This window comes from Bison bison, unplaced genomic scaffold (genome assembly GCF_000754665.1).
Source record: "Bison bison bison isolate TAMUID 2011002044 unplaced genomic scaffold, Bison_UMD1.0 scf7180017864118, whole genome shotgun sequence".
In the NCBI taxonomy this organism is placed as follows: domain Eukaryota; kingdom Metazoa; phylum Chordata; class Mammalia; order Artiodactyla; family Bovidae; genus Bison; species Bison bison.
Genome location: NW_011494690.1, coordinates 3,481,941 through 3,505,070, shown reverse-complemented (window position 1 = coordinate 3,505,070; position 23,130 = coordinate 3,481,941). Strand labels below are relative to the sequence as shown.

Genomic DNA, 23,130 nt, shown 5'->3' with positions numbered 1-23,130 from the left:
GTTTTTCTGGAATTCCCTGCTTTTACCATGATCCAACGAATGTTGGCAATTTGATCTCTGGTTCCTCTGCCTTTTATAAAGCCAGCTTGTACATTTGGAAGTTCTTGGTTCATGTAGTGCTGAAGCCTAGCCTTTTTTGAGCACAACTTTGCTAGCATGTGAAAGGAGCACAATTGTATGATAGTTTAAATATTCTTTGGCAAACTCTTCTTTGGGGTTGGAATGAAAACTGATATTTAGATCACTTCCATAATGTGTCCTTGTGCTACTTTATTGTTGATTCCTACAACTTCACGCAAAAATATCCCACCACTGGTGTTAGGCAACACTAATCTGCTTTATGTAACTATAGTTAGCTGTAGATTAACTTTGCCTGATCTAGACTTTCATAAAAGTGGAATCATAGCATTGCATACACTTTTGTATCTGGTTTGTTTTGCTTAACATAAGATTTCTGAGGAATATCCAAGATCATCAAATATTATTGCTGAGTAGTATTCCTGTGTGTGTGTGAGTGTGTGTGTATGTGTGTGTACTCATTGCCTTGTTTAAAGATTTGAGGTATTATAGGAAAAAAAGTTGCTATTATAAATGCATACAATTCTGTGGATACATTTTAATTTCTCTCAGGTGGCTAGAAAAGGTAAATAGCTTATGACAATTAAATAGAATTTGTAATGAAAATCTCACAAAGAAAACTCCAGACTCAGATGGCTTCATAAGTAAATTCTATCAAAGATTTAAGGAAGAAACCACACCAACTTTATTCATAATCTTGCAAATAACAAAGGGGAAGGGAATATTTCTAATCATGTAATATTTGTTGTCCTATATGTGATATGTCTTTTCCTCTGGCTGCTTTTAAAATATTCTCCTTATCACTGGTTTTCAGCAGTCAGTGGGGTTGTTTGTCCTTCCCTGCCTCTTCCCCCAACTCTCCCTCCTCTCCTTCCTTTCTTAATTCTGTCTGGATTAGCTGAATTTCTGAACATGTCCATTTATAGTTTTTATCAATTTGGATAATTATCCATCATTTTTATTCAAATGTTTTTTTCTTTTGCCCATCTTTCCTTCTGGGTCTCCAACTGCATCTAGGGTAGATAGCTTGAAATGGTCCTACAGATCACTAAGATTGCTGAGTTTTTTTCTAAACTTTTTTCCTCTGTTTGTCAGTTTGGATAAGAAATGCTGTTAGGTGATCCAGTAAAGTCTTCATTTCAGACATTATGTTTTCCCCTAGGGCCTACCTTGAAGACCTAACCCTCAATGTGACTATATTTTGAGATGGAGCCTTTGGAGAGGAAATTAAATTTAATGAGGTCTTAAGGGTGGGGCCTTAGCTCAATAAGAGTGCTATTCTTCTAAGAAGAGTAAGACACCATAGGGGTCTTTCTCTCCGCGCGTGCACAAAGGTTATGTGAGGACACAGTGAGAAAGCCGCCATCCAGAAGCCAGAAAGAAAGGTCTCACCGGAAACCAACACTGACAGCACCTTGGTTTTGGACTTGAGGCCTCCACAACTGTGAGAGAATAAATTTCTGTTAAGTGATCAAGTCTGTAGTATTCTATTATAGCAGCCAGAGCAGGCTAACATAGATGTAATTTCTCGAAATTGATACAGTCATTGGAATTGTCTATTTCCTTTTTTATCAGTTTTGGTAAATTATATTTTTCAAGGAAAGCAAAAAATGTCAAATACCTTGATATAAATATTTGTTCTTAATATCCTCTTATTATTTTTATCACCTGTAGGATATTACCACTTTCATTCCTGATATTTGTATTTTGAGTTTTCTCTTTTTACTTGGTCACTTTAAGGCTTTTCAATTTTATTAATCTGTTCAAAGAACCAATTTTGGCCTGTTGCTTTCCTCTAGTGCACATGTGTTTTCACTTTCATTGATTTCTGCTCATATCATCATTAGTGCCTTTTATTCTACAGATGTTTGAAAATTTTCCAATGAAAAATCTGATCCTCTTATGAAGACACATTGAGCTTTATATCACTATTTTAATCTTCTTCATTCTTCAATACAAACAGAAATCCAAGGCTTACTATATATTTAAGGAACAGCTGCAAAATATCAAAAAAGATAAAAATTAAAAAATAGAAATCAGAGAAGATAACTGAAAATAAAATCTGAGAGGATACAGGTAATACAGGGAACAGAAGGAAACTTTTAAAATGTCTTTAAGATTCTTAGACACAGATGATAAAATGCATCCCTGAAAGCAAAAAACAGTATTTTATGAAGAAAAAATAAAAGGTACAAGTATAATGAAATAAATTAATTAGTCAACAAAATGTTTATGGGGAGGAAGCTGAAGCAATGTTCTGGAAACTAGAATAAAAGTGTTAAAGATAAGAATCAAAGGTTAAAAGATAAGAATTTAGATGATTATTTCCAGAAAATGACTTTCAAGCTAGAAATTCAAATATAAATACAGACAGCCTATCAATTAAATACATGGCATGCTTCAGATTTTTAAGCCAGTTTAAAAAAAAAATCACCATTTTTCTCTATATTAGTTTCACATAGCTGCTCTAACAAATTACTGCAAACTTAACTGTTTAAATCAATACAGGTTTACTTATCTCCCAGATCTGGAGGTCAGAGGCCTGAAATGGGTATGCAGAACTATACTCCTTCTGGAGGTTGTAGGGGAGAATCTGTTTCCTTGCCTTTTGCAGCTTCTAGGAGCCCCCTACACTGCTTTGCTCCTTAGCTCCTTCTTTCAACCTCAAAGCCAGTAGTATAGCATCTTCTCCCCTTTCTGACCTCTTGTAATCCGTTTTATAGGAACACTTATGATTATGCTGAACCCACTTAGATAATCCTGTAATTTCCTCATTGTAGGATCCTTAACTTAATCACATGTACAAAGTTCCTTCTGCCACACAGGAAAACATATCAATAGGATCTGCATTGAGGGTGGTTATTATGCTGTCTCCAATACTCTCATTAACCTTTTCTCAGGAAACTACTAGAAAATATGTTTCAGAAAAACAAAGGATTATGCAAAGAAAAAGGAACAAGGGAGCTAACACAGAAGAGCAGTATTGAATTAGTAAAAGCAACCAATACTGAATGAATTAGAGGTGGAAATGCTCTAGAGAGAACATCTGGAAGGAAAACAAAATCAGCTAGATTAATCAATATGTTTGATTGTAATGTTTTGTTACTTTGGCAGAGTTTCTGAGGATAGATTATTAATAAGTAGACAGAACATGGCAATTATTAAGGCAAAGAAATAAAAGGTTGTATTAAAAGTTAATGTGATCATATGCGGTTCAGGGTCAAATAATATATAAAAATGTTAAACAAAAACTGTGAGACTACTATATTGAGAGATGAGAGGATAAAAAGAGTGTGGGGGAGAGTAGGAATGTTCACACTTGGGAGTGGTGTTATAAAAGAGCTTTATGATTGACTTCTAAAGGAGAAAGTTAACAGATAATGTTGGAGAGTGAAAAAAAAATCAAGAAACTGTAGTATATTTTGATATATGAAATAAATAACAGAACTGAAAATACTTGAAAAAAATTTTCCTTTTAAGAAAAGTATGGAGATTACTTAAAAAACTAAAAATAGAACTAGTATATAATCCAGCAATTCTACCATTTGGCACACACTCAAAGAAAGCCATAATTCAAAAAGACACATGCACTCCAATGTCCACTGCAGCACTATTTACAATAGCCAGGACATGAAAGCAACCTAAATTTCCATCAACAGGGCAATGTATAAAGAAGATGTGGTACATATACACAATGGAATATTAGTCAGCCATAAAAAGGAACAAAATTGGCTCATGTGTCGAAATGCGGAGGCACCCAGAGAGTGTCATACAGAGTGAAGTAAGTTAGAATGGGGAAAATATTAATGAATATATGTGGAATCTAGAAAAATGGTAATGGTGATTCTATTTGCAAAGAAGAAATACAGACATAGATGTAGAGAACAAACATATAGATACCAAAGAGGAAAGGGGTTTGGGGGAAATTGGGAGACTGGGATACATACTGTATGTATGTATTGATACATACAGTATGTATGTATTGATACATACAGTATTGATATTATGTATAAAATAGATAACTAATGAAAAAATGAAATCTAGCAGAGGGGTTGGGGACTACAGGATTTTTGGCTAAAAATTTAGAATGTGGCAAACTGTTATTACTCACCAATATCTGTATGTTTCTCTACATTTCTCAGGCTCCCTTGCAGTTAAAGAAGGGACCTTGGATTAAACTGGTCAATGAAATGTGGGCAAAGATATATGCCTTTTTTAGGGCTGACCTCTAAAACTTCTTAGGTGATTCACTGTGCTTTTTCTCTTGTCAGGTAAGCTGTGAACCTCAAGTCACAGGAAACAGCAGAAACACTAAAAATAAAAAGAAACTCACATTCTTGAGTTTAACACTTTATCTGACTAGTAACATCCACAATGGATTTCTTGTGAGAAATAAAAATCTACTGTAATTTGGGGGTTTTGGTGACAGCAGTAAATTCAGTGTTGGTTTTTTAAAAAACAGCCACAAATTCCTTGATGGTATTTTGAAAAGTGGCATCTATGTCCCCTCTCCTAAAATTTGGACATGCCTTCAAACTCACTTACAATCAAAAGAATGTGAGAGAAATAATGCTGTTTCTTTTGGGGACTAGGTTAGAAAAACAACATGTAGTTTCTGCCTTGTTCACTGTAACACTTGGTTTTGGAGCACTAGGCCTAAGCAGTCTGGTTACTCTGCTGCCATACCATGGGGGGAAGCCCAGGCCACATGAAAAGGCAACACATTGGACCTCTGCTAGCATTCACAGTCTTCATAGCTGAATTATCAGAAAAAATTTGTCCCTCTACGCTCCACTGAATACAAGACTCATTAACATAAAAAAATGATTAAGACAGCATATTTTGCAGTAATTTATTACATAGTAATAGTAACCCAGTACTCACTCTGATAAAGAAATAGAATCATTTGCTTTTTAATCTGTGCACTTGAATTAAATTAGTTTAAAATGATAAATTACTTATTGGCTTGAAGACTTTGCTATTGATTCTCCTCTTTCCCTTTCTTAAAGCGGTGGCTTTCAAACATTTTAAAAAAGAAACACCAAATGAGAAATACATTTTATAAACAGTGACCTAGTGTACATATACATGCATACATACATAATTTAAAACTCCACAAAGTAATACTCAACCTTACCAAATGCCATGCACTGCTTTTCCAAACTAGCCAATTTCATTTTTTTAAAAGTGTAGTTGTCACTAGATTTCCTTGATTACAAATGGGACCCCCACCAATGGGACCCACACCATTCCTTTGAATAACACTATACTAAACCATAATCATTCTTCAGAGCTCTACTCAAATCCAGCCAAGAGCTCTTCACTGACCACTCCATTCCGAGTTCTTTTGAAATTCCTATAATTTATTAGCCATATTGTATTTTCTCTACTATGCACGCTTAACTTGATACTTAAGGTCCAACATTTTTGGCACCAGGGACCAGTTTGGTGGAAAACAATTTTCCCAAGAACGGGGGGTGGTGGGGTGAGGGTGGGGGTGGGTTCAGGATGATTTAAGCACATTACATTATTGTGTATTTTATTTCTATTATTACATTAGCTCCAATTCAGATTATTAGGCATTAGATCCTGGAGACTGAGGACCCCTGCCTAGGGCAATATTCTGTCTCAATTGCTAAATTCATAGTATTCAATAAATATATTGCTCAAGATCTAGCCAATGTATTTTTAAATCTCACAATTGTCAACATGCATTCCTTCCCTACAGATTTTCTTTGGGGTGGGGCAAGGAAAAATGGTTTAATAATCTATCCGCATACTACGCTTAATTTCAGATTGGAAAAGTGCACAAAGTAGTCCCGACTCTGAGTGAGTTTGTAGTTTTAAAGTAGACCTCATTATCAGACATAATTTTTCAAACAGCTTTCATTACTATACAGCATACGAACTACTTCTCTGGACACAGCCATTAAAAATTTTTAAAGAAGTAATAGAACAAAGTTCTCACTAAAATATTTTAGGGATTGGCAAATGGGAAAGTGTTCTGTAGGAATAGCATTTTTCACAACACACTGCAACTACACCTTGATAGTATATTTCGAGAACAGCGTCCTCCTTCCGCGGTTCCGGCCAGTCTCAGGAGGGAGCTCAGCGCAACGCTGGCGGGATGTGAGGCCAGGCCTCACGGAGCAGGGTTCTGGTTCTCTATCACTTCTCTCCGGAAAAGGGTGACACCACAAAAAAAAAAAAAAAAAAAAAAGCTGGGGCGGGACTTTGCCTCTAACCCCTCACGGCGGTTCTCCCCGCCCGTTATCTTTGCCAGAGGAACCCGCGCTGAGCCCGAGCCTAGCAACGGCCTTAGCAACGTCCGGGCTCCTCCCTCTGGTGTCTCCCGGAAAGCGCTCCGCCGCGGCCAGGCGGGACCAGGGCCGGGCGAGCACCTCGGGCTCCGGCGGAGCGGAAGACGCGTGGAGTTGTGCGAGGACTCGCGGGCTGTGCAGGTCTGAGTCCCACTCTGATAACCTCGTGCGGGTCTCAGCGCTTCTGTGGGGACCGGGGTCTGGCCGCAGCCCGGCAGCTGCGGGAGTGGACGCTTCTTGGCCGGGCCCCCGTGGAGGTCGTGCTGGGTGTCGCTTGTGAGTGGGGCCTTGGTCCCTGTGCGGCCGCTAGCATATTTAAAGTCTTGTGGGCCCTTTGGGGAAAGGGCGTCCAAATTTTTCCTCAAAAAAAGTTTTTGTTTTTGTTTTACCCCTAACAACTATTTTCAGTGCAGTCTGGCCCAAGAAAAGTCTGTTCAGGCAAAGTTAGTCCGCTAGGTACCCTATGTTTTATTTTTCAGTGTTTGAAGTGATTTGCGGGACACTGGTTATCACTGAAGGAGAAAATTAGTGCAGGCATAGTGTGCCATGCAGTGTATTTAAAGTATTTAGGTTATAAATAGGTAATAAGCAAAGAGGCTGCCCTTAAGTCTGAATTATTTCTTGGAAATGTAGGACAAGTCAGGAGGTTTATTAACACTGCGAGGTGCCAATTCCATGAAGTTGGATGATAAAATCACTGCTTGATTCAGAACCACAATATTTAAAATTTACTTCTCTCTAAACCCCAGTGTACTATGAAAAACTAAGGCAAGACAGTCTCTACCACAGGATGTGTGCTATGTGTGTGTGGGGGGAGTGGTGGTGAGGAGGGCACAGGCTGTGAGCCTGTAGGAAAAAGCTGTTACCTTGAATCTTTAACAGTAGACCATTGGACCTGTACCTATGACCAGGTTCTTAAAAATAGGAAAATAAAATTTAAGTGGGTTTTATTTGGTACTGTTATGATCCAAAGTACAGGATAAGGAGTTTATATAATGTTCCATTGCTGTGCTGTGTGATCACTCGTGTCCCACTCTCTGTGACCCCATGGACTGTAGCCTGCCAGGTTCCTCTGTCCAAGGGACTTTCCAGGCAAGAATACTGGAGTGGGTTGCTATTTTCTCCTCCAGGGGATCTTTCTGACCCAAGAATTGAACTCCTGTCTCCTGCCTGGGGATGCGGGGTGGGGGTAGGAGTTAACTTATTTGTAGCTAGGAGTCTTTTGCTTTATTATTTTGGAAAAACAAGAAAAAAAATCTGCTAGGCTGCAGATTACAGGTAAAGGTTGTCAGATACTTCAGTAGCAGTTGCATAGTGAATGCTTCTTTTTCATAATGGTTTTGATTTAGTTAAGTATTTGTTGAATTCCTCATTCTGGAATTGCAGAGTGAAGGATTCTACTCTTGGGGAGTTTACTACTACTAGGAAGGATAGCTTAACTAAAAGGTAACTCCAAATTAAAATACATTTTCCCGTGTTAAATATCTGGAACTAGTAATAAGCACATGAAAGCAAAGAGGTGAAGAGATTGCAATGGGCCATCTAGAATCCTGACTTTGAGACTAAAAATACAGGATTATATGCAAGGTAGAATTGGTACAACTTGATTGAGTAATTAATTTGTGTGGTAAAGAGGGTAGAAAGAGAAAAAAATTAATTTGTTTTCAACCCAAGTTGCAAAATGACAGGTGCATATCTAGGTAAAAATATTTGTTAGTTCCTTAGGAACGAAGTCTTTTTATGTTCTCAGTAACCCCCACAACTCCACTTGTATTTATCACACATATTTGATGTTAAGATGTATGCTCTGAAAGTTTTGAATCATTGTGTGTGCAATAAATGATTTGTACACATTAGAAACAGGTTGTTCATTAGGTCAGGATGGATCCCTGGTTCATATGGTTTTAGAGACCTTTGGAGGGAGCTCCCCATGACTTAGAATGGCAGGCCTCCTCTGTAGCCACCTTATCTACATGTGAGAGTGTTTAGGGAAGGCAAGGCAGGGAGCCATAGACCTTTCCCTTGCACCGTCTCAGGGTGTTTGTGTTGTTTGATTTTTGTCGAGAAAGGACTTATAGGCTCTGCTAATTTGGGGCTTCCCTGTTGGCTCAGCTGGTGAAAAACCTGCCTGCCAATGCCGGAGATGCAAGAGATGTAGGTTCGATCCCTGGGTCAGGAAGACCTCCTAGAGAGGGTAATGGCAACCCACTCGAGTATTCTTGCTTGGGAAATCCTGTGGACAGAGGACCCTGGCGGGCTACAGTCCATGGGGTTGCAAAAGAGTTGGACACGTCTGAATGACTAAACAACAAAAAAATTCATTTAGCTATATGGACAGACTGCCAAGTGGAATCCATGAGGATTTTTCTGAGGCATCTCAGGAGGAGTGCGATTTGAGGCTCCAGAAAAACTCACCAGCAGTTTTCCATTAAACATCAAGCAACTGCATTGACTTTCATGACACCATTGGGAACTGCATAGTTCCCCACTAATGCTGGGCCCTATAGTGGCACATGCAAATCCCTGCATGGCTACTGGAATACCCAGGAAAGTGGAGTCAAATTGAATTAGTCCACTCCAATTGCTTTTTTAGGATGAGCCCATGATCTGGATAACTCAAGACTATTGCAGCCTAAAAATGTTTTTAAGAACCTCAGGTAATTGTAGAACAAAGCCAAACCAAGAGGATTTAGGGACCAATTAGTTTCCTGAGTTCAGTGATGAGACCTCCATTGGCTTGTGAGAATTGACCTTTTGTTGGCCAGAGAAGGATTTGTGGCTCTGATTTCTGGAGACTAATAGGATCTCTTCCTAGATTTTTAAGCCTTCTCCTGTTCTCCGAATGACTTTTTGATCTTAGCCAAGATGTCTTTACCTAGATTTGTAGATGGACTCTAGAATCTAACCTGCAAACCATCTGAAATTGTGTGCAGAATACTGCATCTTTAAGTGCATTTACTAGAGAGAAGGTCAAAGACTCTCACGCAGTCTTAAAAGCATCTGAGCCTCAAGGAAAGGTAACAGCTTAATATCCTGCACTCTCCCAGTCATTGAGGGCCTACTGACAAAGATAAAAGTCATTTTTAGGAAGGTGATTTGGAGTAGAGGTTACATAATGTTTTCCATTCATGAGGCAAGAGGAGGGATGGGACAATCATTTTTAAATATCACTTTGTCCTAGCAACCCAAAATGTAAACCCTTACCTAATCAGTACACATCAAAAATATTTATTGTATTTTGGCTTTCCCCTTGGATAAATTTGGCAAGTGTATTTTACTTTTCCTTCAATGACCAACATCTTTTTTCTTTGCCTTTCTTTATTGGGTCCCAAGTTCCCTGGCATTTACAATCTCTAAAAAACTCCTAATGACTGATTAAATTAGTATCACTAACTTCTTGTTAGTAAATTATATTGTGTATTATGTTCCACTGGACTCTTTGTTCACTTTCATTTTGGGAAACCACAAAAAGTTCCCTGTTTCTGTCACAGCATTTCTCCTCTCAGTGTTTGTTCTTGAAGTGCCTGGAGTCTCATAGTTAAACACCACAATACCATAAGGCTTTAGGTTATGAGAATCATTTTACAGCTCTGGAATGCATATCAAATTAAGAGGGCCCCAGTCTCTTTTTCCCTCTAAGCATATTGTACTTACAAAGTATTTGAACAACAGTTTTGGCAACCATTATCCTCCTTTGCACGAAATATTTAAATGAGAAAGCCATTTTACTATTTTATCTCTAGACCTGAAGACTGAATGGTGTATATTTTTGAAAGCAATATGAATTCTTAGAATGGGTGAACACTGATGTTACTCTGTAAAATTTTAACATTTATAAGATTACACTTTAATCTTTATGTATATGCCTTTATATTTTTATAGTCATATGTTTCATATTTTGAGATATTTAAAAAATTATAATTTAAAAAATTATAATTGGTAGTGGATGCCTCTCATTTTAATGGATGTTTAGTTATATTTTTATGTGTGTTTTAATTTATGTTGGAGAGAATTACATCTTTTAGAATATAACCAACTAAATTTTACTGATTTCACCTTGTATTTTTTTCAAGGTTCAGACTGAGAATTGATGTCATGTCAGAGTGTAATTTGATGTCATATAATAACAAGTGAAAGTCAGAGCTTGCAGGGTTGAATACATTCCTGGCTGATACTAACATAAAAACATTACATTCCTAATATAGAGCAAAAGTACTGTTTCTGGAGCAAAAACAGTCACTGAGAAGTAAAGTGTTTGTACCTAAACTTTATATTTGAAATCATTTTGCTGGGAGACAACCTACCTATTTTTATGGAGGGACTAGCTTTAAAGGGTCTACCCTGGAGAATCCCAGGGATGGGGGAGCCTGGTGGGCTGCCGTCTGTGGGGTCGCACAGAGTCGGACACGACTGAAGCAACTTAGTAGCAGCAGCAGCAGCTTTGAAGGGTAATTTTTTTTAGTTTATTGCTTTTTAATATTATATCTTAAAGCGTGCTAATCTAGTGGTTTAAAAACTTATTAACATTTGTTAGTAAATACTAAAGTCTGCACACAGTTGTGAATTAAACAGTGAGTGAAATGTTTTGTTTTTTATTTTGCCCCCCCCACTTTTTTTTTCTAGTGCATCTACAATATGTGTTTTAGAAATAAAAGTTAAACTTTGATTTGAATGAAAAATGTCTCTCAATACACCTGTATTTCTCAAAGAAAGGGAAGAAGACACTTCAAAATTTGTGGAAATACAGCAGTCACAAACTACATGCATAGCTGCAGAAGATCCTCTTCAAAACTTATGCTTAGCATCTCAAGACGTTCTTAAAAATGCTCAGCAAAATGGAAGATCAAAATGTCTCAAGTGTGGTGGTTCAAGAATGTTCTACTGCTATACATGTTACGTCCCAGTTGAAAATGTACCTGTTGAACAGATACCACATGTGAAGGTTGGTGAGAAATTTAATTATTTGAAAGTAGAATTGATTTTAAAAACACATCTGGTATATCCCTACTCTAATATAACTGATAAGCTTGATAAATAACATCATTATGAAAATTAATTAGAAAGTTTAATCCTATAGACCTGTAAACCTATTTTTCCCCCCTTGTTTCTAGAAAAAGAGACATACATTGCTGAAACACTTGCATATGAGATGAATACTGTTGTTTTTAATGAAATCAGTTACCTTTTAAAATAAATGATTATAATTCATTTACAGCATAGAAAAAATGTGGTATAAACATGAAAACTACAAGAGACAAGTTTACAGGCTGCATGAAGGAGCTTCAAAAACCACCTCAGGGCCTTGGACTGCCCTTGAGAAGAAAACATATTCTGAAGGAAGTAGGGTTGATATTTGCTTAGGCAGAATTGTGAGTTTAGCCTCATTCTATATGTGGAGATGGAGCACATGTCAGTGACCAAAACTAAACTGAAATTGAAAAGACTAAGGCCTGCTCATTGGGCTGTGTTACCGTGATTTAACGCCAGATTTAAACAAGTTGATTTGAATTGATTGCTTACCTTATACTTTTTGTTGCCTATCAAGACTACTTTTGTATAGATAAACGGTCTGTAGACCATCATGTCTCTGTAATCAAAGACTTAGTTACGTATATGTTAACTTGTCTAACAGTGACTCAAACTTTAAGTTAAATGGTTTATGAAATTTGACTGCTGCCTATTAGGACCTTAAAGAGACCAAATTCTACACATGAATTCATTAGAACTTGCCAATAAGAAAATAAGTTTAATGTGATGATAAGGTTCATTTAAATTTCAGGTAAGAACAATACTTTGAAACACTCGTATTTTGTTACTTGAATTGCATTTTAGCTTACATGTTACCTTGGCAAGTCCATGATCTGCTTAGGGGTCTAAAATGGAAAGTTTACTGGCCAAGAATAAATAAGTATAGAATCCAGTAAGCTTTATAGTTACCTCAGAAAAACTAAGAGCTTGAGCACAATAATTCTTCTAAAGTCTGCATTGTTGTTCAGTCACTAAGTCTTGTTCGACTTTTTGCCACCCCAGGCTCCTCTGCCCTCTACTATCTCCTGGAGTTTGCTCAAATTCATGTCCATTGAGTTGGTGATGCTATCTAACCATCTCGTCCTCTGCTGCCCCCTTCTCCTTTATCTCCCTTATCCCATTATCCCCATCTCTCATATAAGAATGTTACATTTTGAAGTATAGTTTTGGAGGTATGAACAGAATCATTTCATCTTTTGTTTATATCATAGCCACATAAAGAAAATATCCCATTGAAAGTTTTATCTTAAGATATATTTTGTTCAAAATGATTGGTGATTGGAATAATAAAAGTTAATAATATAGGGCTAATATTTTTGTAGAAATTTAATAATTGAGTATTGTTTTTTAAATCCATGACCGAATGTCCACTATTTTAATGAAATGGCTAAAACACTATACCAAGAGTTTGATCAACTCTAAATGGCCTACTGGATGGCGCAAAGTTTTCTGAAGTGTTTTATTTTAATTACCATACATAAAATTTTGTGTTACTACGTAATAAAAAAAATCTAAAAAATTTTCTAGTTTTGACTTTATTTTTACAAATTGTTCAGCATTTGCTTTTAGATAGCCTGCTTTGGAAGGGAAGATGACAACATAATGAATAAGTACCTCCCAAGCTATAAATTTTACTCTAGGAATTAAATTCATTAATATATATCTTTTTAATGCAGAAGAAAAATTTTTTAATGTCATGACAAATTCATTAATTTTTTTTAAAAGTCATGACAAATGTCTTTTTTTTTTTTAAGGCGAGAAAAGGTCATCAGATAAAAGCTTCATCTTTATTAGAGTACTAGAATTGAAAAGATTCTCTTTGCGAAGGTTGATAATCACATGGAAAAAGGCTAGAGTTTTCTGCTAATTGTATTTTGATAAATATGGGTAGAAAGTTTTGTGGTAAATCTCTCATAGGAAATACAGATGTTAGAGAACAGATTGATGGTCTTTAAATGTTTGAAAACAAAACATCTCTACTTGAACTGGGTCTGGTCAACTTTAGTAGTATTACTCTGTACCCTGTCATTGTTTAAGATATATCTTCTTTTAAAATGTGTGAACTAGAGCACAAACATATATTTCTGTATTTCCATGACTTGACCTGTGTCTGGGCTTTCATAGTATAATTTTCAGGCTTACTCAGGGGAAACTAAAGATACCTGGATTGGCTCCAAAAATACTTCTTGAGCACAGATATTACATAACTGTTTTATACTTGTAAATGTTAGTCCATGATATGCTAGTTTCATGATTTGTGAAATACAGTAGTAACTTTCAGTCCTGCATTCTTGATTTAAATGATGTCCTTCAGAGATAGCCAACTGATCAGAAATGTTGGTCATTGCCTTTGAAATTTTCAGCTCTATTCATCAGCTGTATAAGAAAGTTGGTTTTATTAGTATTAGAATACTTTGTCATGATCTGCTTTCTTTTTTTTTTTTTTTTCCTTTCTTCTTTCCTGCCTTCCCTGACTAAGGTAATGCTGAGCTGCTACTGAAAGGCCCTGGGGAAAGGGAATGTAGAGTAGCATCAGCTGGGATTGAGTTCCATGAAGAAAGTCTGATGTAGAATTCAGCCAGAGGTAGACTGATGTAAAATCATTTGTGAACTGCCTACTTAAATGGTGAATTTTCTATCACTCGAAGTTGATTTGATGTTTTGAAGCAGTTGCCTTCAAATTATAAATGATCACTAGGCCTAAGTGAGAAGGTAGGAGACATCGGGTTTGAAAGCCTGGATTGAAAACTAGGAATGTTTTCAATGTTATCTGGGATGTTTATGGCCCTTCTAGGATATATAGCTTCTTCTTTCCACATAATGCCAACTAACCTATAGTAATAGATCAGTAGTTGCCTAGGACTGTGGGTGGGAGTTGATGAGGTAAGGGGAAGGAGGAAAACACAAGAAGACTTTTGGGGATGATGGATATGTTCATTAGCTTTATTGTGGTGATGAAGTCAAAGGTGTAGCGTATATTAAAACTCATTTGATTGTACACCTCAAATATGTGCAGTTTATTGTTTCAATCCTATCTTTTTAATAAATCTGTTCTAAAAAAACAAGATAGTTTTGTACTCCAGGCTAAATAGCTGTTGCCCCAGAGTAAAGACCTAGAATGTTGCCTTTTAGTGTGGGCTGGGAGCTGGAACAGTACTTACCATAACAAATAAATCATTTGAACTCTACAGCGAAAAATCTGTCCTAGAGAGAGAATTTCTCATATGATGGGAGAGAGATGACTTGGCTTCTGTTGTCATAGTCATGGCTGAAGGCAGGATTCATACAAGCATTATACAGAAAACTAAACCAAATAAGTCAGCAAAATAATAGAAAAATCTAACTCAAGAAATTTGCAAGACTATTATTTTTGCATGTAGATATGACATAATTCATAGTAATTAAATAATGAAACTAAGGAAAATAGGCAAAATGATTTTGAAAAGTTATTTTTTATATAGAGTATACCTCCTGGAACCATTCTGTTAACTCTTTTTCCAATTAGTAATTAATTTCACATGCTGAGAATCATGATGTTAACATTAAAAGATAATACCTTTGACCTCAAAAGATGTTTTGAGGAACAAAATTTTAACTTGAATTTTAGACCTAAAACTTTTGCCTGAGCTTATATTTCTTTTTAATATAAAATTAACAGACCTGAAAGTTTATAGGAATTATGTAAAATGTTCTTGACACAGATATTTGAATGCAAGGAATAGGACTCGGTCCAATGTGACAAATGAATATGACATTGGAACATTGCTATAAGAGTCTGTTAAATGAGTTGAAAATAGTTCTAGTACATGATTAACAGTATTGAGAAATAAATTTGTGTTTGCTTTATGACTTAACTAGTCTTAGTATTCTGTTCTAAAAAAGTATGACTTTCAAACTATAAGTGTATTTATAGGAACTTAGTGTGAGCTTGCTGTTTAAGCTTTAAAGACCATTTTTAATAACATAAAAATTAGAATTTTCTATTTGTTTTGTTCATTTTTCTTTTTTCTCTAAATTTTAGCTACCATTGAAGATTGACATCATTAAACATCCGAATGAAACAGATGGCAAAAGCACTGCTGTACATGCAAAACTCTTAGCACCTGAATTTGTAAATATTTATACATATCCGTGTATTCCAGAATATGAAGAAAAGGACCATGAAGTAGGCAGCTTATTTTTTTTTTTTTTACAGCTTTTCACATTGAATCTAAATATGAATTTTAAACTCCCTTGCCTTTCTAAACGTATTTGAACATAATTTAATATTTAATGGTCTTGGGTTAACCTTCTGTAGCCCTTAACAACATACAGTTTACTTCATTAGTATCTTAAAAGAGCAAATGATCCTAGATGTTAGGCTTTTTTGAGTCTGTCTTTCCACTTTTACTAGTTTGCGTTATTTCTTCCAATTTTTACTCTTTGCTAGTATTACTAGACCTGCTTTTACTTTTCTCCTTTTTCCATTCTTGTTCATACACTACACATAAAAACGCTAATTTGATACAAACTGAGAAACCAAATTACAAATGTTGAAATTTCTCCAGAAGAAAAAAAGAAAGACTAAGCTAGAAGGATTTTTAGAAATCCTTTCTAAATTAAAAGCTTTAGTACATGGCTTTTGTGATATTTATTTTGGCTACTGAGAGGCCTTCCTTGCTCATTTCTAGATTCTTAATGGATTTTCACCTAGTTGAAATGGTCACATTAGTGACAACAGGTCTTTACAGCTGGTCTTGTTGAAAAGTGATGTTGCTATAGATCTCAAAAAACTAGGCCTTGAATACTTCTGAAAGAAACATAAACACCTCTAGGTCTCTTGGGAGAACATTTGTTGGTATGGTAAATCTAGAAACAAAAAATCAATGCATTCATTTGTTTAAGAAAAAACTAGGTAAGTTTTTCCTTTCCTATCAATATATTGTAATTTTTGGTTGAATTTATATAGAAAGTTGTGTTTGTAAATGATATCTGAGTTTGGGATCTAGGAATGTATTTGTATTTCCTTCTTTGATCAGCTAGATATCATGTCAGTTACATAGAACATAGTGTAGCTAGGTAATATAAAAAGACATGATGTGCTTATAATCTAAGAAAACTAAGAAGCCCTGAACTTTGCTAGTTGGGTATGGGGGAAAGGTAGGTGTGCATTGTGAGTGTCTGAAAAACCTTATAACATTGAAGTTTATAAATTTAAGATTTTAAATTTTAATATTTATTTTTCATATTAAAAATGATAATCTCCACTCAAAAATCTTTGGAAATACGGAAAAATATGGAGGATAAATACCCATGATTCTATCAACATTTATTCATTTAACAAATATTTGCTGGGTGCCTGCTTTGTGTTAGGAGTTGTTCATACCTTGGAGGTTCTACAGTATATAAGGTCTCAGTAAAAATATGCTGAAAGAAAGGAAGTACCATAATTCACTGAGTAGTTCCTTAACAGATTTTTAAAGTTTTCACTGTAATAAACATACTTTAACATATATTCTGGGTATTGTGTGTATGTTTAGAATTATTAAGATAAATTTCCATAATTGAAATCTCATTTGGCTAGAGAGTATGAATATTTCAGGACTCTTGACGTATATTGCCAGATGGCTTTCACAGAGTTACGTTATTTAAACTTGACATCAGTAATGGCTTTAAAAGCTTATTACACTGTTTCCTCCAGAGAAGGCAATGGCACCCTACTCCAGTACTCTTGCCTGGAGAATCCCATGGATTGAGGAGCCTGCTAGGCTGCAGTCCATGGGGTTGCTCAGAGTCAGAGACAACTAAGCAACTTCACTTTCACTTTTCACTTTCATGCATTGGAGAAGGAGATGGCAACCCACTCCAGTGTTCTTGCCTGGAGAATCCCAGGGACGGGGGAGCCTGGTGGGCTACCGTCTATGGGGTCGCACAGAGTTGGACACGACTGATGTGACATAGCAGCAGCAGCATACTGTTTCCTCACCAGCACTGGCTGTATCATTTGTTTTCTCTTTGCTTATTATATAGGTGAAGATGCTATTTAATTATCAAGCACTTTTCAATGGTTCTTTTACAAAGTACCCCATACTTTGCCTTTTATCTTATGAAACATTATAGAGTTTAGTTTTTTTATGTAAGATACAATTAACCTGGTTTCTATCAATAAGTGAATAACTTATTTTAAAGTATAGAAGTATTTCTTGGTAGTATATTATGATTATAGGTTACTAAGGAAGAACCAAAAACTTTACCATATATGTATTAAAGAGGCACATATACTAAAACCTAATGCTTTTTTCTCAGATACTCAACATAGTTTTTCCTCTTGAAGTTTTAAGTCTGAATTTATTAATTTTGAAGATCATAGCACACTACTAACGTAAGCTTCTTTGCTTTAGGTTGCACTTGTATTTCCTGGACCTAAGTCTGTTTCAGTAAAAGATATTTCTTTTCATCTACAAAAAAAGAGTCAAAATAGCATTAGAGGCAAAAATGATGACCTTGATAAGCCATCCATTAAACGCAAGAAAACTGAAGAACCGGATTTGAATGACAGCAAGTGCAAAGACACAACACTGAAAAAAATTGTATTCATAGATAGCACCTGGAACCAAACAAACAAAATATTCACTGATGAGAGACTTCAAGGTAAATAAGAATAAAAATGTTGCATTTATTTTTTTGACTTCTCCTTCTCCCAACTTTCACAAACTTCAGACCTACTGATGCATTCAAGAAGAGTTGCATTGCCACCTTTGCTTTATTTTTTCTTCTCTATTATATGTATCTGTGTGTACTTAGATATGTATATTTTTGGTTGAACCATTTGAAAGTAAGTTGCAGGCTTTACAGCACATCACCCTTAAATATCTAAGTATACATCCTTAAGAATGGCGTAATTGCTATACCATTATCACTATAAGAAAGTTAGCAAAAGTTCTATAATCTTTAGTCCAAATTTACATTTCCCTAATTGACCCAAAAATATCTCTTGTAGGCTTTTGCCTCTGATACAGCATGTGAACTCAGATTCCATTTGGTTATTATGTCTCTTTAGTCTCTTTTAATGTAGAACAGTTCCCTGTTTTTGCATTTTATGACTTGGGCTTGTGTGACGAGGACAGGTCAGTTGTCTGCTGGTTTTAATATTAGATTCAGTTTAAATATTTTTGTAAGGATACTTCAGATAAGGATAAATCCATGGTTGTCTACAAAAATTGTACTTTATATATGTTGTTTTGATATAATTAATAGTAGCATTCCCTTTCAGAAATGAAGCTGTTTAGGTGATTAGTTACCCTATTCGTAGCTAAAGTTGTATACATCAAATAAGAGGACATGGTGTACCTTTAATAGGTGATTAGTTACCCTATTCGTAGCTAAAATTGTATACATCAAATAAGAGGACATAGTGTACCTTTTTCTATTACTGCTGATAACGTTAATTCCTTGATTAAAGTGGTGATTGCCAGATCTCTCCATTATAAAGTTTATTTTCTTTGTTGAAATTACTAGTAATCTGTGGGGTAATACTTTTAAGACACTGAACTGTTTCCCAACTGCTTTTTACAAAGTGGTTTTAGTATTTATTGATGTGTGTGTGTGTGTTAGTTGCTCAGTTGTGCCCGACTCTATGACCCCATGGACTGTGGCCACCAGGCTCCTCTGTCCATGGAGTTCTTCAGGCAAGAATACTGGAGTGGGTAGCCATTCCCTTCTCCAGGGGGTCTTCCCGACCCAGGGTTTGAATCTGGTCTCTTGCATTGCTGACAGACTATTGCCTAAATCAGTAATTACATTAAGGATTACAAAATGATGAAATTTTAATGTTATTATTTCCTCTACATTTGTTTGCTGGCATTCTTATGTAAAGATGAGCTTTTCTTTTTTTCTCTCCTTTTTCCTGCCTCTCCCACCACCTCTTTTTGGGATCATTGTGGTCTTACGGATTTCCTTTTCATTCAGTATATTATAATCTATCATGATTGTATTCTTTTTGATGCCCACATTGTCTAAAATTTTGCCATTGGGAACATTCAGGTCCTTTGTGGCATGGCCTCTTTAGTCTTTCTGGTACAACAAGCTGTCCCAAGTTCACTTGTACTTTTTTCCTGCCCCGGACCTAGAATTAATTGTTTGAAGGAACTATGGTTCTTTTAATGGGGAATGTTATTAGAAACCAAGATCTGATACATTTATTACTGCTTGTATATCATTGCTTCAGTGGACAGAGCCAAGAAAAATAAATAGCTATGTATTGAGTTCACATGAATAGTTCCAATTCAGATTTAACATTTCTTTCTTTTTTTTGTTTGTATATATTTCTTTAGAATGAAAAGCTTAGTTTCTAATAATTAATGGTTTAAAGAGTTGCTTTACTTGCCCAAATAACACAACTAGTAATATGAAGAATATTACCTGTCTTGTTCGCTTGTTCCTTACTCAGTTCTTTAGGCTTTCTCAGTAGTTTTTTTTAAAAGCTTTGGGTTTATTTCTGGCTCTTTGGTGGTTTTATTTGTATACCATATATGATTAGAGAGCAGGAAAGTTACCCAGTTGGTTTTAAGCAGTTTCCAAATCAGTTTCAAACTGGAAGAGCTTCTCCTGGGCAGTTATTAAAAATGTACATCATGTAGAAAAGAAAGTGTATGGCACTTTTTGGAATCTTGTGTTAATTAGTCTCAAGCTTAAGTGAATGACAATACTAGATTTAACTCACTTAATTTATATAGTTTATACCCCTTCAAAACATACATGTTAGTAAGATTTCTTTGTCATTCTGCTTCTCTCTGATTGGGTGTATGTGTGTGAGAAAGATAGACAGAGACAAAGAAATGGTGTGTTTGTGTTCTTGTGTGTTTCTGTTCTTGTGTGTTTCTGTGTTTGGGAAGGGTGTATATATGGAGAGTGACTGCAAAAAGACGACAGAATAAGATTTGTAATCTTATTGCTAATGTTTGATTGATGAAACCCTAAAACCCTGCTCTTTGGAGTATTGCCTGCCATATTCCCTTGAATAGTTACAGTTGCACGTTACCCAGTTTGAAGATTTTTCCTGAGCCATTTTCTTTAAAGTACCTTATATGGTAATGGAAAGGATCGAATGAAGGACACAAGTGGTATTAACACTTGAAAAAAATTATAAAGGGGATTATTGAGGTACAATTTAAATCTGTTAAGCCTTTGTGCTTAAGGCTTCAAATCACATTTGGACAAAAGTCTTCTGTTATTCATTCTCAGATCACATAGAAAGTATCATATATTTCAGTTCTGTGCTACATCAGAATTTTAAATGGATTTCTTAATTCCTTCAAAATCATGAAATAAACAGATTTCTAGAGTCATTTTTTTCTGCATGTCCTACTTCAACCCCTGTCCCTTCTTGACTCCTCATTGCACCACAGGAACTGTTTAGGGCTCAGCATATTTATTATCTCTATATGTGTGTGAAATACCAGTTTCCAGATAAGCCAAGTTACTTCCACAAGAAACAACCCTTGTTTGTTATAAATCATTGCCGTTAGGTTTTAAAACGTTTTATCATTTGATGGGATTAAGCTGAACAACTAACTCTAAATTTCTATTTAAACCCTCAAATGTACTGTATTAGAATGTTTCTGTTTCTCTTATTATGAATGCTGAGATTACGAATCCTCTTAACAATGTAACATACTCTTTTGCCAAACTTTACAGAGAAATAGCTGTGAATGTTTTACTGCTCTCAAAACAAAACATTTGAAGTTTGAGTGCCTAATTTAATCATGAAATGTAAGCCTGCAAGTGAAGAGTGGCATAATGTTCTTGAAGATTCATCATTGAAAGGCTTAGGGGAATGCATTGGGGAAGGATGGTATCTTTTTGTTGGGGAAGGAGTCCAAATTACTAAAACTAGCATTCATCTCACTTCGATAAGTGGTGCTGGGAAAACTGAACGGCTGCATGTAAAAGAGTGAAATTAAAATATTCTCTAATACCATATACAATAATAAACTCAAAATGGATTAAAGACATAAATGTAAGACAGATACTAGAAAACTCCTAGAGGAAAACATACGTGGTACACATATACAAACATACACACAATAGAATACTACTCAGCCATTAAAAAAGAATGAAATCTTGCCATTTGCAGTAACACGGATGGACTTGAAGGGCATTATGCTAAGTGACATAATGGAAAGACAAATATTGTATGATACCAGTTATATGTGAAATCTAAAAAAATACAAGGATATAGTAAAAGAGATGCAGACTCACTGATGTAAAGAACAAGCTGCTGGATACCAGTGAAGGAGGGGCAATATAGGGGTAGGAAAGTAAAAGGGACAAACTATAAAGTAAGCTATAAAGATGTATTGTATGGCACAGGGAATACAGCAAATATTTTATAATAACTATAAATGGGGTTGGAGAAGGCAATGGCACCCCACTCTAGCACTCTTGCCTGGAAAATCCCAGGGACGGAGGAGCCTGGTAGGCTGCAGTCCATGGGGTCACTAAGAGTCGGACAGGACTGAGCGACTTCACTTTCACTTTTCACTTTCCTGCATTGGAGAAGGAAATGGCAACCCACTCCAGTGTTCTTGCCTGGAGAATCCCAGGGACAGGGGAGCCTCATGGGCTGCTGTATATGGGGTCACACAGAGTCGGACACAACTGAAGCGACTTAGCAGCAGTAGCAGCAGCATAAATGGGGTATAACCTTTAAAAATTATGAATCGCCATGTTGTATACTTGTAACTTATATTGTACAACATACTTTCAATTAAAAAAAGATTTGCTTTTTTTAGATTATTAGTTTTGCTTTTTTTTTTTGACTTGTAGTTTTCTCAGGACTCAAATTTTAAACTCGCCATTTTGTTTCTAAGATTGTAGCTATTGTTTACTCATTTTCACTACTGTGAATGTATGATTGTGTGAATATACTGAGGTTTATTCAGTCTTCTGTTGATGAAACAATTTATTTCTGGTTTTTGCTACAGCACTACAATGTGCTACTATTACACACAGTGCTACTATGAACATTCTTGCACATGTGCAAGCTTCCTCTAGGAAACATACCTAGAACTGGAATTGCTGTTTTGTTATGTATAAGAGTGTTCAGTCTTACAGGACGATGCCAACTATTTTCCAAAGTGTGGGTATGCAAGTTTATACTCCCATCATTAATGTGCAAGAATTCCTATCAGTTCATAATGCCTCCTACCATTGTGTCGTCAAATGTTGGATACTTGCCAATAGAGTGGGTATAATATGGTATCTGGTTGTAGTCATAATTTACCTTTCACTAATGACTAATTGGGTTGAGCATCATTTTGTTTGCTTATTTGGCCGTACAGTACTCTTGCCGGGAAAATCCCATGGACGGAGGAGCCTGGTGGGCTGCAGTCCATGAGGTCACTAAGAGTCGGACACGACTGAGCGACTTCACTTTGACTTTTCACTTTCATGCATTGGAGAAGGAGATGGCAACCCATTCCAGTATTCTTGCCTGGAGAATCCCAGGGACGGGGGAGCTTGGTGGGCTGCCCTCTGTGGGGTCGAACAGAGTCGGACACGACTGAAGCGACTTAGCAGCAGCAGCAGCAATCCTGTTCTGTGAAATATCTATGTCCATTTTTCTAGTGTTTTGTTTTTCTTATTGATTTGTAGGAATTCTTTATATATTCTAGAATATATATACTTATGTTTTGAAATATCTTCATGCAGTCTCTGACTCATC

At 36.0% G+C, this 23,130-nt stretch overlaps 2 protein-coding genes across 3 annotated transcripts in view; one reads left to right on the top strand and one right to left on the bottom strand.

The window, feature by feature from the left end:
• FAM227B (family with sequence similarity 227, member B) overlaps nucleotides 1-6,289 on the bottom strand; it is a 217,778-nt gene extending 211,489 nt beyond the window's left edge. Inside the window, exon 1 of the mRNA XM_010839519.1 lies at nucleotides 6,123-6,289. The gene's annotated coding sequence lies outside the window, so the exon portion shown is untranslated. The remainder of the gene's footprint in view (nucleotides 1-6,122) is intronic.
• A 131-nt stretch (nucleotides 6,290-6,420) lies between these two features.
• Nucleotides 6,421-23,130, top strand: part of DTWD1 (DTW domain containing 1) — a 33,729-nt gene continuing 17,019 nt past the window's right edge. For both annotated transcript variants that reach the window (XR_825220.1, XM_010839520.1), the window contains exons 1-4: nucleotides 6,421-6,539; nucleotides 11,022-11,340; nucleotides 15,448-15,591; nucleotides 17,807-18,056. Coding sequence is in view for 1 of the 2 variants with exons in the window: in XM_010839520.1 (XP_010837822.1) it covers nucleotides 11,077-11,340; nucleotides 15,448-15,591; nucleotides 17,807-18,056 (658 nt within the window). In the remaining variant the exon portion in view is untranslated. The remainder of the gene's footprint in view (nucleotides 6,540-11,021; nucleotides 11,341-15,447; nucleotides 15,592-17,806; nucleotides 18,057-23,130) is intronic.